Below are 14,941 nucleotides of genomic sequence, written 5' to 3'. Positions count from 1 at the left end.
GCTGAAATGCCTCCGCATAAAAGATGCCGACTATGACTATGAAGCGTCGCTATAACTCTAATTATCCTCATGCAATGGTAGTTTCTTTCACCTCATATATATAATATACTCGTTACATGTACATAAATAGACCTTCATATACTATAATACTCAGTCGCTTAAGGTTTTTGTTTATTGGACGACGGAAACTGAAGCATGGAATATACCATACTCTCTATTTGTAAGACTTTTGTCGCCATTAAAATATTGCTAGAGTTAGATCAAGAAAAGTCTGCAACGATTTTGATAGCATACCAGGCTTTGAGTTTCAGTGATAACTTAGCAACTATCGTTTTCTTTACAGACATTTTTCCGCGTACCATAAAACCCTCGCTTTGCTGGCGGCGAAATTTATTAACGCTATTTTAATAACAGTTTTAAAACAATGGCGCCGATGCGCCTGATTTGCCATTATACGTACAGGCGTACGACTAATTACTAGCTGTGAACTTAGACTAACGGCCACCTAGGCAGTGTTCACATTGGATGCGGATGCGCGTCGCTCCGGTGTGTGAGCGGACATCGCTATATACATGTGTAGTTGTTTTGCTCACACACCGTATAAGTCCATGTCAATGTGATAATCACATAGCGCTTTTACATTTTTTAGTTTTGTAAATATAGTCTGTCAAGCGATTTCCGTCTGTAGAAAAACCGGCAAATTAAAAAAATGTAAGGGTTATCGTTCCATAGACAATGAATTTCGCGCCTTTTTCTACTGACAAAGTTGTGTGACCGGCTATAAACCCGTGACAAACGGACTAAGGCGATCGATGATCGATCTCATAAGTTTTTCGTTTTGCCAACCGTACTGTAATTAGCGATTATCCGCGATGGCTAACGGCTAATCAAACCTAGCTTTGCAAAAAAAAAACAATTTATTTTCTGCTTATTTTATTGGTGATTTTGACAAATTTCATGCCACTCAGACTAACTAAGGGTAAAATAAAAATAAAACCATCCTTTAGTTTAACGAAACTAGGTATGACATTTTAGCGACAAAACTTTATAGATTTTTATCCTCAACCAGACTTGCAAAAATATAAACACCAGAACATTAAGAATCCCTTAAACAGACTGTTATTTTCGAGTGTTAGCGTGTAATATTGAGTTTTTACGATTTTGTCGGCATTACGATGGCCCCTCACAGAGTTGACGTATGAAATATAGTGTTTAACACCACACGGCGTGTTCTTCGACGTCCCGCTGCGAGACGTTCCCGCGCGGCACGGACTCATGGTTACACTACACGTATTCCCATTTAGAGGCTTTTGTAATTCACATTAACTTAATTTGGGACTATCCTACAATGCCGTAGTTTATCGTCACCCTACTTACTAAAAAACATTTGTGTGAAATTATTGCGTTGTTATAGAAAGTTTATTCAGTGGTTGGTCAGGTCATATGGGCATTTTGATTGAATGAAATACTTTTATCGAGTTTCGATATGTGTTCTCACGGTCGCGTTTGAATCTTGGCCCGGCCGAAAGTTGGTCGGTCTATCTTGATTTATATCAGGATGTTGGCATACAAGTGCGGTGCCCTCGTCATAATAGTAATATACAATATACCTACCCGGCTTTTTTATAATTTTTTTCTATTCCCGTACTTTTATTTGTCATTTAAAGGGTCGTGCACACACCTTTAAAACCCTACCTTATAGTTGTCAAGATTATCCTTAACTATTCCCCAAAAAAGAATTTGTGCATACACACAGTATCTTTTTGACGATTTTAAGATACTTCGTGTAATGACCACTTAAAAAATATTGAATGAAATACAGTGTTGCCATCCTTATTTTAAATGTCATCTCTGACAAATAAGTGAACCATAGACATTTTTTTTTATTTTATTCATTTATTCATTCTTTTCCCGCCCGTACTCTCCATTTTTGCTACTTCTTGATTTAAAAATATTTGTTAAATTTACAATTTTATTTCAAAGTAAGTGCTTGGTAGTAGAAAATAAATTTTATTGTTGCTAAAATATCCTATTTAGCTAAGAAGTCAATTTGGTAAAAATTGACCATATTATGAGAAAAAAATACACCTAAAACACTACCTGTATCAATACCGGATGCGGACGGACGCCATAAAGTTTTAATGGCTGCACAATAAATGTTTACAAAATTTTTGATACATGTTTTTCCATTCTCTATCAAAGCGATTAAGTAATAAAACTAATAGCTACGGACATAATAACGGGACAGGTCAATTTCATACGCTCAAGGCTGCTGTTTTGACTACTGATACTGGTAGAATATAGAAGGTAGCGGGTCGCGTATTATGTACAACTTTTATATTCGTAATTAGTGCGGTCATATTTAGATTTACTTTTGGATTCTATTTTTATTCGGGGAACAAGGCTTATCGAAATGTATTTAACAGTTTCGTTTTCATACATAGATTTAAATTAGGTACAGTCCAATGTGCAATTTGTTTAGGATTAGGAGCTTCCATAAATGGTATGGAATTTGTTTTTCACTCCTAACTCGTGTATAATAAAGAAAATTGCTCAGCAAAATGAAAAACGGCAATGCACCAATAGTTCAGTAAAGCAGATTTTACCAAGAGTGGATGAATTAGACTTGTATGGAAATTATTCATTCATCAGAAACAACTTTAAATGGCACTGTGGGCTTGGTATGAGAGGCTTATTCTGAGTTTAGTAGATATAAACATAAATTTATCTAGAAAAAGTAGGAAAAGGTTATGCTACTTTCAAAATCACGTCCGAGCTTTCATATTGAAAGCAATTAAAACTGTTACCTTAGGTCTTTTAGACTATTTTTAGTGTTCCGTACAAAACTTTGTTTACGGAACACTTATGGGATCACTTCGGTCTTGCAAATCAGTTAAATACGTTTTTCTCAGAGACCGTTTGACATAGATACCTAAAATTTGGAACAGTTATAGCAATTACCACCACTCATATTGTAAATAAGTCAAAACTGCTTATTTCTTATTAAAGGGGGAAATTTAGGGGGTTTAGAGGGGTAGGCTGAAACTTTTTTCATTTGTAAGAATCGTGTGGGGTACCATTAGAAAGCTTGCAAAAAATTGAGTCGATGGACTGATTTTGACTTCATTCACTGCAGTCTAAAGACTGCAATAGTTTCGTCAAAAAATGCATTTAAAGTTGCAAGTTTTCATACAAAAATTTTCACCTCTGTCCTGGCGATTTTCGCGAAAACTATAGCTAACAGGCAGCTGACCAGTCAATACCCAACTTAAAGAAGCATGGAGACGGCGGGAAAATTATCAGCTTAACTTTATCTTTATTAGTTTTTCAACTGCAGCTTGACCTTTGGTTGCTTAGGGCTAGCTAACTGATGCTTACACTGGTCAATTCATATTTAGCGAGAAACATCCTTAGTTAAAACTTTGGCATTGAAATTTATGACTTATGTCTTTGACACAAAGTTTAATCCTGCTTGCTTATTTTTGTGGGATATTTAATTTTATCTCAATAGCCTACTATATAAGTATGAGAGACATCTACAAAATACGACCTTATTATATTGCAAATAAGTTTCAATTTCGAACGGGCTTTCCAACCAATGGACTAGGCATCTCAAAAATCTGAAAAATTCAAATTAAGAATTCCGTTCTTGACTGTCGTTGTGTTTTTTTTCCACAATAGGACACATAGAGTTAGTAAGGCGTATAGAGATAATAAAGTCATTTAATATTTATGAACAGCTTTGGCCTCATGTATAGATTTTATCGAGTATCTGATTCGTCGAAACAATATACACAATATTCCTTTTCATTAAGTACCTACCATTACATTTCTGTATTAATTGTATAATTATAATATCTATTAATTATATTCAGTACTTATGTATATTTTTGAACGGATCGGTGAGCAACGAGATTCAGGGCTATAACCGCGAAAATAAAAGTTCGCAAATTGCGATCATTTTTCTCTGTCACTCTAATTACGCCTTCATTGGAGTAAAAGAGAAAGATCCCCGCAAATTGCGAATTTCGGTTTTCGCGGTAGCCCCTCAGTCCTGTTACGACAAAAAAATAATTTTGGAAGACATTAATAGTATATGACAGTTAAATAGGTATCACAGTTTTTAGAAACAAAGGTAAAATTGACGAAATATTTAAAGTAAGCCGATCTTGTTTTTTAGCAGTTCTAAATAATATTAAAGTCTATATATATGGCATAGAACTAGAAACAAAATCAAATAAAAAATAATAATGAGTTCTAAATTCAAATTGAAGGAGTATACATTTAAGGTATTATAGGCCAAGCGCGCACCACGATATTAATTTTTGCGACACGATTTTAGAATCGCGCTGTAATATATCGCAGAAAATTCACTGCGCGCACTGCGATGAAAAAGTCGACGATTTGTTCATTCTCAACATGGATTTCGTACCAGTCGCTTGTCATGAAACGTGTCTTTAATATGCGATTGCTGTATGACTTTGAGCATTTATAACACAAAGGTGATCCCCGTCTATTTCCATAATTAAATGGTCAACATCTAGCGTCTCATTTTGAGACTCCATTGGAGATGCAGGTGCCGAGATGTTGGGGTTTGGAGAGCGAAATGCCGACTGAGGTCCGGCCGGGGTGCGATTTTATTATCATAGTGCGCGCGGGGCCATACAACTCCACATGCTGCAATTCACTTTGCGACAATCGCGTCGCGAACAATCGCGGAAAAATGTGACAAATCACAATTTTAAAATCGCTGCGACTTTTTTGTCGCATATACGCGCACTAACATATAAACACATACGTTGCATTTCTGCGACAAAATTATCGCAGGACAAAAAATCGTGGTGCGCGCTTGGCCTTACTCTAAATTATTATAATACATCAAGCATTCGCGAGATGCTCGACTTCGGTATTCAAACACTAAGCATTAGTACAAGAATCTGACTAAATGCAAAGGCCGAAGGAGCGATTCGAAGATCCGAAGCGTCCGACAGACGCGCGCCTCCCGTAACTTTTCCAAGTATTTTTAAGTACAAGTGTCTAAGTCGCAAGATCCAAAGGCTGAAGTCGCATTGGGCCGAAAGCCCGAAGCATCCAGGAGGTCAGTTCTAAACACAGGTAATTAATACAAGTGTCTAAATGCGAAGGCTGGAGGCCGAGCTCCGCGTAGGGCCGAAGGCCTGAAGCCTGCAAGATGTCAGTGGTTAAACACAGAACTGACAGCCTGGACGCTTCGGGCCTTCGGCCCTACGCGGAGCTCGGCCTTCGGCCTTCGCATTTAGATACTTATACTATTGTTCTGTGTTTAAGTACTAACATCCTGGACGCTTCGGGCCTTCGGCCCTACGCGGAGCTCGGCCTTCGGCTTTCGCATTTAGACAATTGTACTATTGTTCTGTGTTAAAGCACTGACATCCTGGACGCTTCGGGCCTTCGGGCTACGCGGAGGTCCGCCTTTGGCCTTCACATTTAGACACTTGTACTATTGCTTTGTGCTAAAGCAATGACATTTTGCTAAAGCTCGGCCTTCGGCCTTCGCACTTAGACACTTTGTACTATTGTTCTGTGTGTGTAGTTGAATACGGTATCCTAAAAACAGGCAAACAACCTCTGTAAAATGTAACGATGCGAGCGGTACGGCTACCATCAGTTTGGCATTGACATAAACGCTACCGTGGGCGTGGGCTTTCTATGCATCTCGCTCGTACTGATATATTAGTGCGAAAGAGATATACCTATAGGAAGTATATTACGTTCACGATATCGTTTATGTCAATGCCAAACTGATGGTAGCCGTACGGAACACTAAATGCCTCGAGCTATCTCGGACTTGGCCAAATTATTTTTATCGGTTTTTGCACGTAAGCATGGCTAATCTAATCTGATAAATTACCTATATAGGGTAATTCGCCAGTAACTGGCCGCCCGCCCGTTTTAGAGCGGCCAGCTACTAAAAGTGGCCAGTTACTGGCGAACTACCCTATAAATGTTTCCAAATTTTGTCTTTGTTATGTTAACAAACGGTTGTGTGTCTGATCATACTCGTGAGTCGTGTCTAATATTATGATAACGACTACTTCATTTGAATCTCCGAATAGGACACGTAATAAAATGCGGTTTAACACTGCTTTAGCATAAAAACAACCTAACAACTTATTCAAAACGAATAACATACATTTATTTTTCACTATTGTTTCTTGTAGGTAACTCAGTTTTACACATGCCAGCCATATTTTGGACTTAATGAACATAGACACAGGGTGTATAGTAAACGCATAAGTAAGTTTGTAATCGTAGGCGCAAGGCCGCCACCGATATTATAGTAAATATTGAAGAATAACAAACGCAAAGTACGCTTTTACTCCCACAAATCCAGTGCCCTTGAAGTACCTTGAGAGAGTAGAAATTTTACTAGTAAAAACGCGTTTTTGAATAGATTCCAACTTAAAATACGGAAACGAGATATAAGTGCACTTTTGCTACTATGTAGGTACATTTAAATATAACAAAATACTTATAAGACGTGAAGGTTTTAAGGTTAACAAAATATAAAACTTTACGTTTTACATATTTAGTTTCAGAGGTTAGGTAGGTACCTAGATAGTATCACTTGTAGGCAATATAAGTGTGTCTTTGTAGACATGTATTTCATTTTCTGTGTATTTTCAACAGTATATGGTGCACAATAAAGCAATCGAAGCGCTGGTGGCCTAGCGGTGAGAGCGTGCGACTTGCAATCTGGAGGTCGCGGGTTCAAATCCCGGCTCGTACCAATGAGTTTTTCGGAACTTATGTACGAAATATCATTTGATATTTACCAGTCGCTTTTCGGTGAAGGAAAACATCGTGAGGAAACCGGACTAGTCCCAATAAGGCCTAGTTTACCCTCTGGGTTGGAAGGTCAGATGGCAGTCGCTTTCGTAAAAACTAGTTGCCTACGTCAAATCATGGGATTAGTTGACAAGCGGACCCCAGGCTCTCATGAGCCGTGGCGAAATGCCGGGATAACGCGAGGAAGAAGAAGATGGTGCACAATAAAGAATAGGTTTTTTTTTGTTATTTACCACAGACTTTTACTAACCTGGTTTTTGTATTTTAGTTCTATACAAACCTATGTAGAAAAGAAAAAATAGTTTTCTACCATTTGCTACTTTTTAAGAAAGATAAAGAAGGGGTACTTCTACATTTTGTAGAGCCTTACCTACTGTTCTCAAGTTACTATCGGCTCGATTCGGGAAATGAATTAGACACTCACTAGATATGAAATATTAAAGATATGTGACGTTCCACTGCAAAAGGTACCTTATGGCGGTTGGTGCCACGATTCGAGAAATGAATTAGAGATTCAATAAATATGAAATAGTGAAAATATGTGACGTTCCGCGGAAAAAGGTACCTAATGGCGACCGGCGCTTACGTCGCATAGCGCCGCAATCATATTAGAGCGGCGTTAATAATAGCGTAAGCGCCAACCGCCATAAAAGGTACCACTTGTTTTGTAAAGGTGCACTTGGGACGTCACATATCTTTACTATATCGTATCTAGTTAATCTCTAATTCATTTCCCGAGTCGCGCCGTAGGTATCTCCTTGAATGGCGCGGTTCGATCAAAGCCGCATGCGCAGCGGGTAGCGGTAAGCTTCTAGCATAAGCGCGTTTTTGTTTCAATATTGCTTTTTTATATTTCTGATCACTTAGATAAGGATTGCCACACGCATTTTGCGAAAAAGTTTATTGCGCTAAAAGTGCAAGTGGGTCATACACATTTTATAGTGTTATACATAGTATGCTTAAAACTCGGTCGCGTGTTTCCTGTAGATATCGCAAAGGGAATCTAAAGCATTTTTACGCTGCGTCCTTACAATCGGGATACATTTTTTCAGCATTTTAGACGAAATACACAAAAATATTGGTCATTTTTGTCTTAACTGTAACCTATACTTATATTAGATGGTGCCCTCATAAAGGATGAAATGGTTGCACGATGGTGTTCTAGTAAAAGGTTGCTTTAGGACAATTTTTTGACTTCACTTTAATAATATAAATAAATCACGGCCATACGCCCATATTAGTCCTATATCATCTTTTTCCAAAGTCGGTTAAAAAACGGTCGTGTACAGTTCACGGCGCGTTACCGTCGCGTGTGCGCATAATCAGTAACCACTGGAACGACCATGGGCGTATTCGGATTTTGTAAATATTATACCAATAGGTACAACACGCACAAAAAAGCAACTCCGCGCCCTTCCAAAAGCAAAGATGACCGCCACGGTTCCACGTTGAATCACGATAGGCAGCCTCAGTACGGTTACCATCAGTTTGTCACTGACATAAACGCCGTCGAGAACGTAATTTACTTTCTATACATCTCGCTCGTACTCGCATATTAGTGCAAACGGGATGTATAGAAAGTAAATTACGTTCTCGACGGCGTTTATGTCAGTGACAAACTGATGGTAACCGTAAAGCTGTCAAAATTGAAACTACAATACATATTTGATATAACTTTACGCGTCTTACTTCTTGTCTATGACATAGAGTCCATCTCATTAGTATCGTAGGGAAGACCGAGGTGAGTTGTGACAGAGGATAGTTGTGACATTGTCGATTTTTTGGAATCTAATAACTGTTAGTGAGCTCGCAACAGTGTACGTTTGTTAGCTCGGAACTTGAACTAACAAACGCGCGCTACTGGGACCTAGTTTTTAGTTAATAGATTCCAAAAAAATCGACAATGTCACAACTCTCCTCTGTCACAACTCACCTCGTATGTGTATAATATTGGTATCGAATGTTTACAACCTGAATGGTTCCACGACCATATTAAACCAAAGTAGAACATGGTGCCGTGTGAGGCCCCCATTACGGAGTCTGAGGGCCTACCGCTAATCACGTTCGACGCGTCGCCTCTCTGTCGCACTTGTAAATTCGTACGTATCTGTGACAGGGAGGCAACACGTCGAACGTGGTTCGCGGTAGGCCCTCTGAACCATTTCAGCGACATGCTTTTGTTTACGGCTATTTTTAGCGCGGGTAGGCATGCACGATTATACTGTAAGGTCCACTTGCATCATTGACTAACCCGGGGTTAACCGGTTAAACCTGGAGTTACCATGGTTACCAGTACAAGTTTAACCGCTCAACACCGGGTTAGCGGGATGGTGCAAGCGGACCTATAAGAGTTTGATTTTGACAAATTGGTCTAAGACTAGATGTTTTTAACTTCACCAACGTTTTGTAGTTCTTGTTAGTATTCTCCTAAGTCCCAGAGTTATATTTGCAGTGAATTTGGACTTGAGTAATTTAAATTTCAAGTTATACCTACGGCCTGCTGCCTGTCTCTTTTAAGGTGGTTCATTAAACGTTTCGATTTTGTTATTTTAAAAGGACGTTGGGGCTTAATATGGTATAGTAACAATACTACACATAGGAAATGCAATAATATGTGTGTTTAGTTATAATACGTAGATACTAAAACTAAACACTTGCATTTCATATGTGTAGAAAGGATATTAAGTCTAAGTAGAGACTCGGCATAAAAAGAGTTGATTAAGGAAGACAAGTAAACAAAAAATACAAATAATTGTATCTAAAACAACGCAGTTTTCAGCCATTGCGTATGGAATAAAAAATAAGGAACTAAATTACCCCTTCATCTTTAAAATCAAGGACGACATCCACCATTGCCCATCCTTTCAGTTTCATTAATTAGTAATTACGATACTCAACACTTGCCAATTAGAATCTAAACTACCTCGAATATTCCTTAGCAGTTTATGCAAATTTAAGTCTTATCTACACGAAACAAGGCTGTTATTGCAAGTCTACAATTTAACCCAATACGAGCTTGCAATAATTACTGCGGTAACTGAATAAGTCCAAATCATGGAATCAATCTATTTAGCTGATAAGTAAAACGATTTGTTTACAAATGAGGAAAACCTTCTCATTAGTGTCTGAGATTGCCAATTCTAGTAAATAGTTTTTTTTTCTAATTATATGCCTATCTCGGTTACACAGACGTAGGTATCACGTGCTATGCAAAATTGTCGTTTATACTTAGGTACATATTGGCAATAAAGAGTAGATATTAAAATTTCAGTTTTTAATTTATACTCTTTTTTTGCCGAGCTGTATATTGAATTTTAACGGTTTAATTAAGAGAAAAATCACACGGAACTAGACTCCCATAAACTTATTGCAAGCTGCAACTGGAGTTAAATTATGATTTCAACATAAAATAATAACAAAATCATTCGCAGTCTTCTAAAACAAATAGCGAAGCAAGGAAGCAATATAAACACAGTTGGTTTGTCAATAAACTCGCGACCACAATATTATATGCGGTTGGAGAAGGAATTCAATAGCGGAACGTGCTCGCGACGTCGGAGTTCCACTTTATTTGTACGCAAATATAAATACAGCAGTGAAAATGGGTTTGTTTGTGCAGAAAATTTATTTACAAACATTATGAATTTTTTCTGTTTTTTAGTATAAGAGGGAGCGTAAACCTATCTAAGTATTGCACTGCACCAGCGTCAAAAACGTTCAGGAAAACCGGCGTATTTTTGTGGTTATTACACTTATTACAAAAGTTAACAATTTTGATATATTTTATTCCAAGACAAATCTCAACAAATCAAAAAAATCTCAAATTTGTATCTTACAAATGCAAAATAGAAAGTTTTAATATGCCGATAAGAACATAGTACGAAATATTTTATGATGTCCACAGGAAAGTCGCATCACCTTAACTCACACTAAAAATGTGTTTTACCCGCCATGCAATTGTAACTGTAGTACTACTTACCGTATTTTAGGTACCTAAATATGCCATAAAATCGTTTTCACCTAATATTTCAATGCCTGATATTTTAGGTGCCAATATTGAACGGTTGATGAAAGTATCCTAATCAGCAGGCGTATTAAGGTGGTTTTATCCACGTGATAAAATAACAGTCGCTATAATTAACTGTGTTAAAAGTAACACCGCGGGTTAAAAAGTGGCGGATACTGTTTTATCACGCTGTCACGTAGACAAGAACAACCATCATATTCGTACAGGAAATAATGGGTTATCCGCAGATGGTCTAGAACACAAAATGACTAGTGTGTTGTTTTGCCTAAATCGCAATTAGTCTACATCGCAAACGGTCTAGAACACAAAATGCCTGTTTGGCCTTCGGCCATTTGAAGATACCTAACGAACCTAACCTATTTACCTATGTAAAATGTGGTGATATAAAAAGTGGGCATTTTGCGTTCTAGACCGTTTGCGATGTAGACTAATTGCGATTTAGGCAAAACATGACACTAGTCATTTTGCGTTCTAGACCATCTGCGGATAACCCATAAGTTGCCGGCGTATTATGGATGGTTTTATCCTGTGATAATCTAAATAACCGTCACTTTTTTCAACACGGGGTAGAAAGTGACGGACACTGTTTTATCACTCTGTCACGTAGACGAGAACAACCATCATATCCGTATTGATATTGTTATTATACCTGTAGGGCTTCCAGTTCTCAGTGATCTGATAATAAAGTAATTGAAACTTTCAAGGTTCATTATTACTTCGGTGAGGCATTGTAAGTGTAAAGTTCAATGTTCTCGGCCCTTCTATTTATTAGTCCCTACGGTACTTTAAGTAGGCAGGTACAACACTACAGTAAATGTGTCAATCTATTTACAACTCTTTATTAATCTCCTAAGTCCCTGTGTACAATTTTTTGTACATATTCCAAAATTAATTTTGTACTTTTATTTTGTAAGTAAGGGTTCCAATTTCAAAAACAAAACAATTAAGTACTTAATTTTTTTCTGGGTCTCAAGAGGATAAAATGTATTATACCTATCGCGTCGAATAATAATACAGTAAAATTATACATTTTGCGTTTGCGTCAAATCCGGTAGTTCTGTTTTTTTGCAGGCGTGTTTATGATGTTGGCCCAATGAATAATCCAAGGTTGTGACCTCGAGCGCCGAACGCAACTTTGTCAAAAATTGAATAAACCGATATTTTTTTTAGATTTGGGCGATTATAACCCTAAAGTACTAGTTTATGGTAGTAACTTCCTAGGACGTTTTTAAAGTAGACTAAATTTGCTACAATAAGACACTAGAATGGCCTCTGTACATGTAATATTTTCCGAGATAAAGCCTTTCAAAATTTTATAATTTCACATCCACAAGAGACTTGATGGGACAGGGATCATTATTTCACGCGAGATAGGTGATATTTAGACGGTTAAAAATAAAATTAAACAACTCAAAATAAATCGTTGTCAGGGCTAGGATATACAGAATGATCTATTTAATTTGGAATATATTAGACAGTGAACAAAATCCACTTAACATATCCAGTGAGGAGACATTCCTGACTTCGGCCAAACTCGGCTCCGTTCGACTCAGCATTGCTCTGAATAATTATTAGGGTTGACACAACTTGACGTCCCTTTGCGCGACCACAGATAAAATAATGACTTGAATTTTGACAACCCTAAATAGCCGAAAGGGATAGTGCCATAAGTTGGAAAGGGATATCATGATTCGTCCCCGAATCGCTGTCAAACTTCGGTTTTGTAGGAAGTGTCCTTTCCGTCTGTACAGTAGTACTATTAGGTACTTTTTCTGTGACATAACTACTTACCTACTTCTAAGTAACATAGCTAAAACTAAAGTACAGTACAACATAGTAACCAAAACTTTCTTCCCCAGGTGTGGTTCCAAAACAAGCGATCAAAAGAGCGCCGCCTAAAGCAGCTCACGTCCATGGGTCGCGGCCCATTCTTCGGCTCCTCCCGCAAAATGCGAGGGTTCCCCATGAACCTGTCTCCAGGGGGCCTGGACGAGGGACCCCCAGGGTTCCCATACTTCGCGACGGCGGACGGCAAGTTTGAGTTCGGGTACGGACCTCCGTTCCATCATGATGCGCCGTTCTTCCACCCGCCTCCGGCTATGCCGTTTAATCAGCCAGGTTGGTAGACTTTTCGATATTTTATAACCAAAGTAACCTTAATCTATTCATCTATTGTATGGTTAAAGTTCTGCCTACTATATTTTATGCTTGATAACTACATTCCCGTTGCCAGGGAAGTTTTGGGATTATACTGAGCAACTTTTACTATGAGAGCATCCCCGAAATCGCGAAAAAAAAATGGCTATTTCATACATTTTGAGTGGTCCATTTTCTATGGGAGGGTAATTTTTTTTTTCACGATTTCGTGGTTGGTAACTGCCTGGCAACGGGAATGCAGTTATTTTTTTAGTCACCGCGTGTATTAAACGATTATGGACTCGATTTGTGTAAATCGAACTTATTTTTACTACTGTTTCTGTGTGTAACTTCTTCTGTTTCGGAAATGAAATATTTATAATTTCTTTCAAAGTCAATAATAGGTACAGCGTATGTTGTCAACATCAATGTGCAACAAAGCATATTATAAATAAAATGTGCATGTATTTTACTTTACTTGCCGCATATAAAGGCATGTTAATGATCTACACTACATATTACTTTCATTACATTTTACTACCCTTTAGCAGAAATACAAATGCCTACCCAACATTACAAATTTTCAAGCAAAACCACCACATAATCAATGTGTATGTACCAGGCGCTTAGTAACGTGAGCAGGTCGTTTCGCAGGCGGGATGGAGTCTCTGCCCGGCGAGTTCCCCGAGCAGTTCCCGCCGCCGGACCACCTCGTCCTCCCCCGGCCCTCCTCCCCCGAGTTCACCTTCGGCGACGCGCCGCCCCCTCTCCATCCTGAGGGCCTGGTCTGGTAGCTCAAGCCGGAGCCGCGAGACTACCACGACTGATGCGGCTCGGCGGGCTACAAAGTGGACTTTAACAGTGTCATTCAGTAACGCTGTGATTACAATTTAATGGACACGTGCTTGTGAATAAGTGTACAGAAGAGTTTTATAATATTGATAGTAATTTATTAAGTTATAAAATAATTTATTTACAGCTTAAGCTTTTGGTTCCTATTTTATAGAAGTGGCAATTTATCATTATTTCGTGTATGTATTTATTTTTAATTTTAGTGTAAACGGGGTCTTAGTTAGGATGACCACAAACGAGACTACAGGAGGACATTTCCGATACAAATTTAAGGTTATGTAAATATAATATAAGTTGTACATAGATTATTGCTGGACAAGTCTGTACGATATTAAATTTATTATGTACTAAGTGGTAGTTACTTGATAATAAGTTCCGGTGAACTATAATTCCTTTTTAATCCTGATTGTCTTAAATGGGTATAACAATTTCCTACATTTTAATTACATATTTAGGAAAAAATGCATTTCTGTTAAGCGAATTTAATTGTCTGTAAATTATTTTATCATTTTTACCCTTAGGTAAATTGTAGGTAGCTATGCACCTACTTTAAAATTGTGAAAACTTTTTATGGAATTATATCGCTACGTACAAAATTTTTAAACGAAACATGAAACTTAATAATCGGATGGCGATTTTATACCTCCTTTATTGATGGGACATAAAATATGACTTTGTATTTTATACAAATATTACCTTGTTTGTGATATGAGACTGTAGTACTTATATAATCATTTGGTTAATACATGATTACACTAGGACAGTGACTCTTTCAATGACTTCTACCTTTTAATACCATGAACTATTTCACAAACTTGCCTCGTGTAATCGTGCCTTAAGCAAATCATACTGCGCTCACATTTCATTCATATCCTCCCTAAAACAATGAGCTTATTTCTACAATTATCTGAAGTGTCATAAAACAAACTAAGGCGTTTCATAAAAGGGAACATTAACACACCGTAAAAGAATCTCATTATGTTTCGAGGCACGAGTCTGCAACATATTCAAAATGTAATTAGTGTAAATACGTCGGTGTTTTAATAAATCACGCTGCGTTAACTATTAATGTATATAAATTAACTACAGCGCTGTTTA

At 37.7% G+C, this 14,941-nt stretch overlaps 1 protein-coding gene across 1 annotated transcript in view; it reads left to right on the top strand.

Annotated features, from left to right (window-relative positions):
* The window catches only part of LOC134674728 (LIM/homeobox protein Lhx1), an 82,608-nt gene extending 68,166 nt beyond the window's left edge, over positions 1–14,442 (top strand). The window contains 2 exon segments of the mRNA XM_063532854.1: positions 12,715–12,973; positions 13,634–14,442. Coding sequence (XP_063388924.1) covers positions 12,715–12,973; positions 13,634–13,785 — 411 coding nt within the window. The 3' untranslated portion in view covers positions 13,786–14,442.
* The last annotated feature ends 499 nt before the right edge of the window (positions 14,443–14,941 follow it).

Source organism: Cydia fagiglandana, chromosome 20 (assembly GCF_963556715.1).
Source record: "Cydia fagiglandana chromosome 20, ilCydFagi1.1, whole genome shotgun sequence".
In the NCBI taxonomy this organism is placed as follows: Eukaryota; Metazoa; Arthropoda; class Insecta; order Lepidoptera; family Tortricidae; genus Cydia; species Cydia fagiglandana.
Note: the sequence above shows the minus strand (reverse complement) of the source record. Positions and strands in the feature narration are given on the sequence as shown.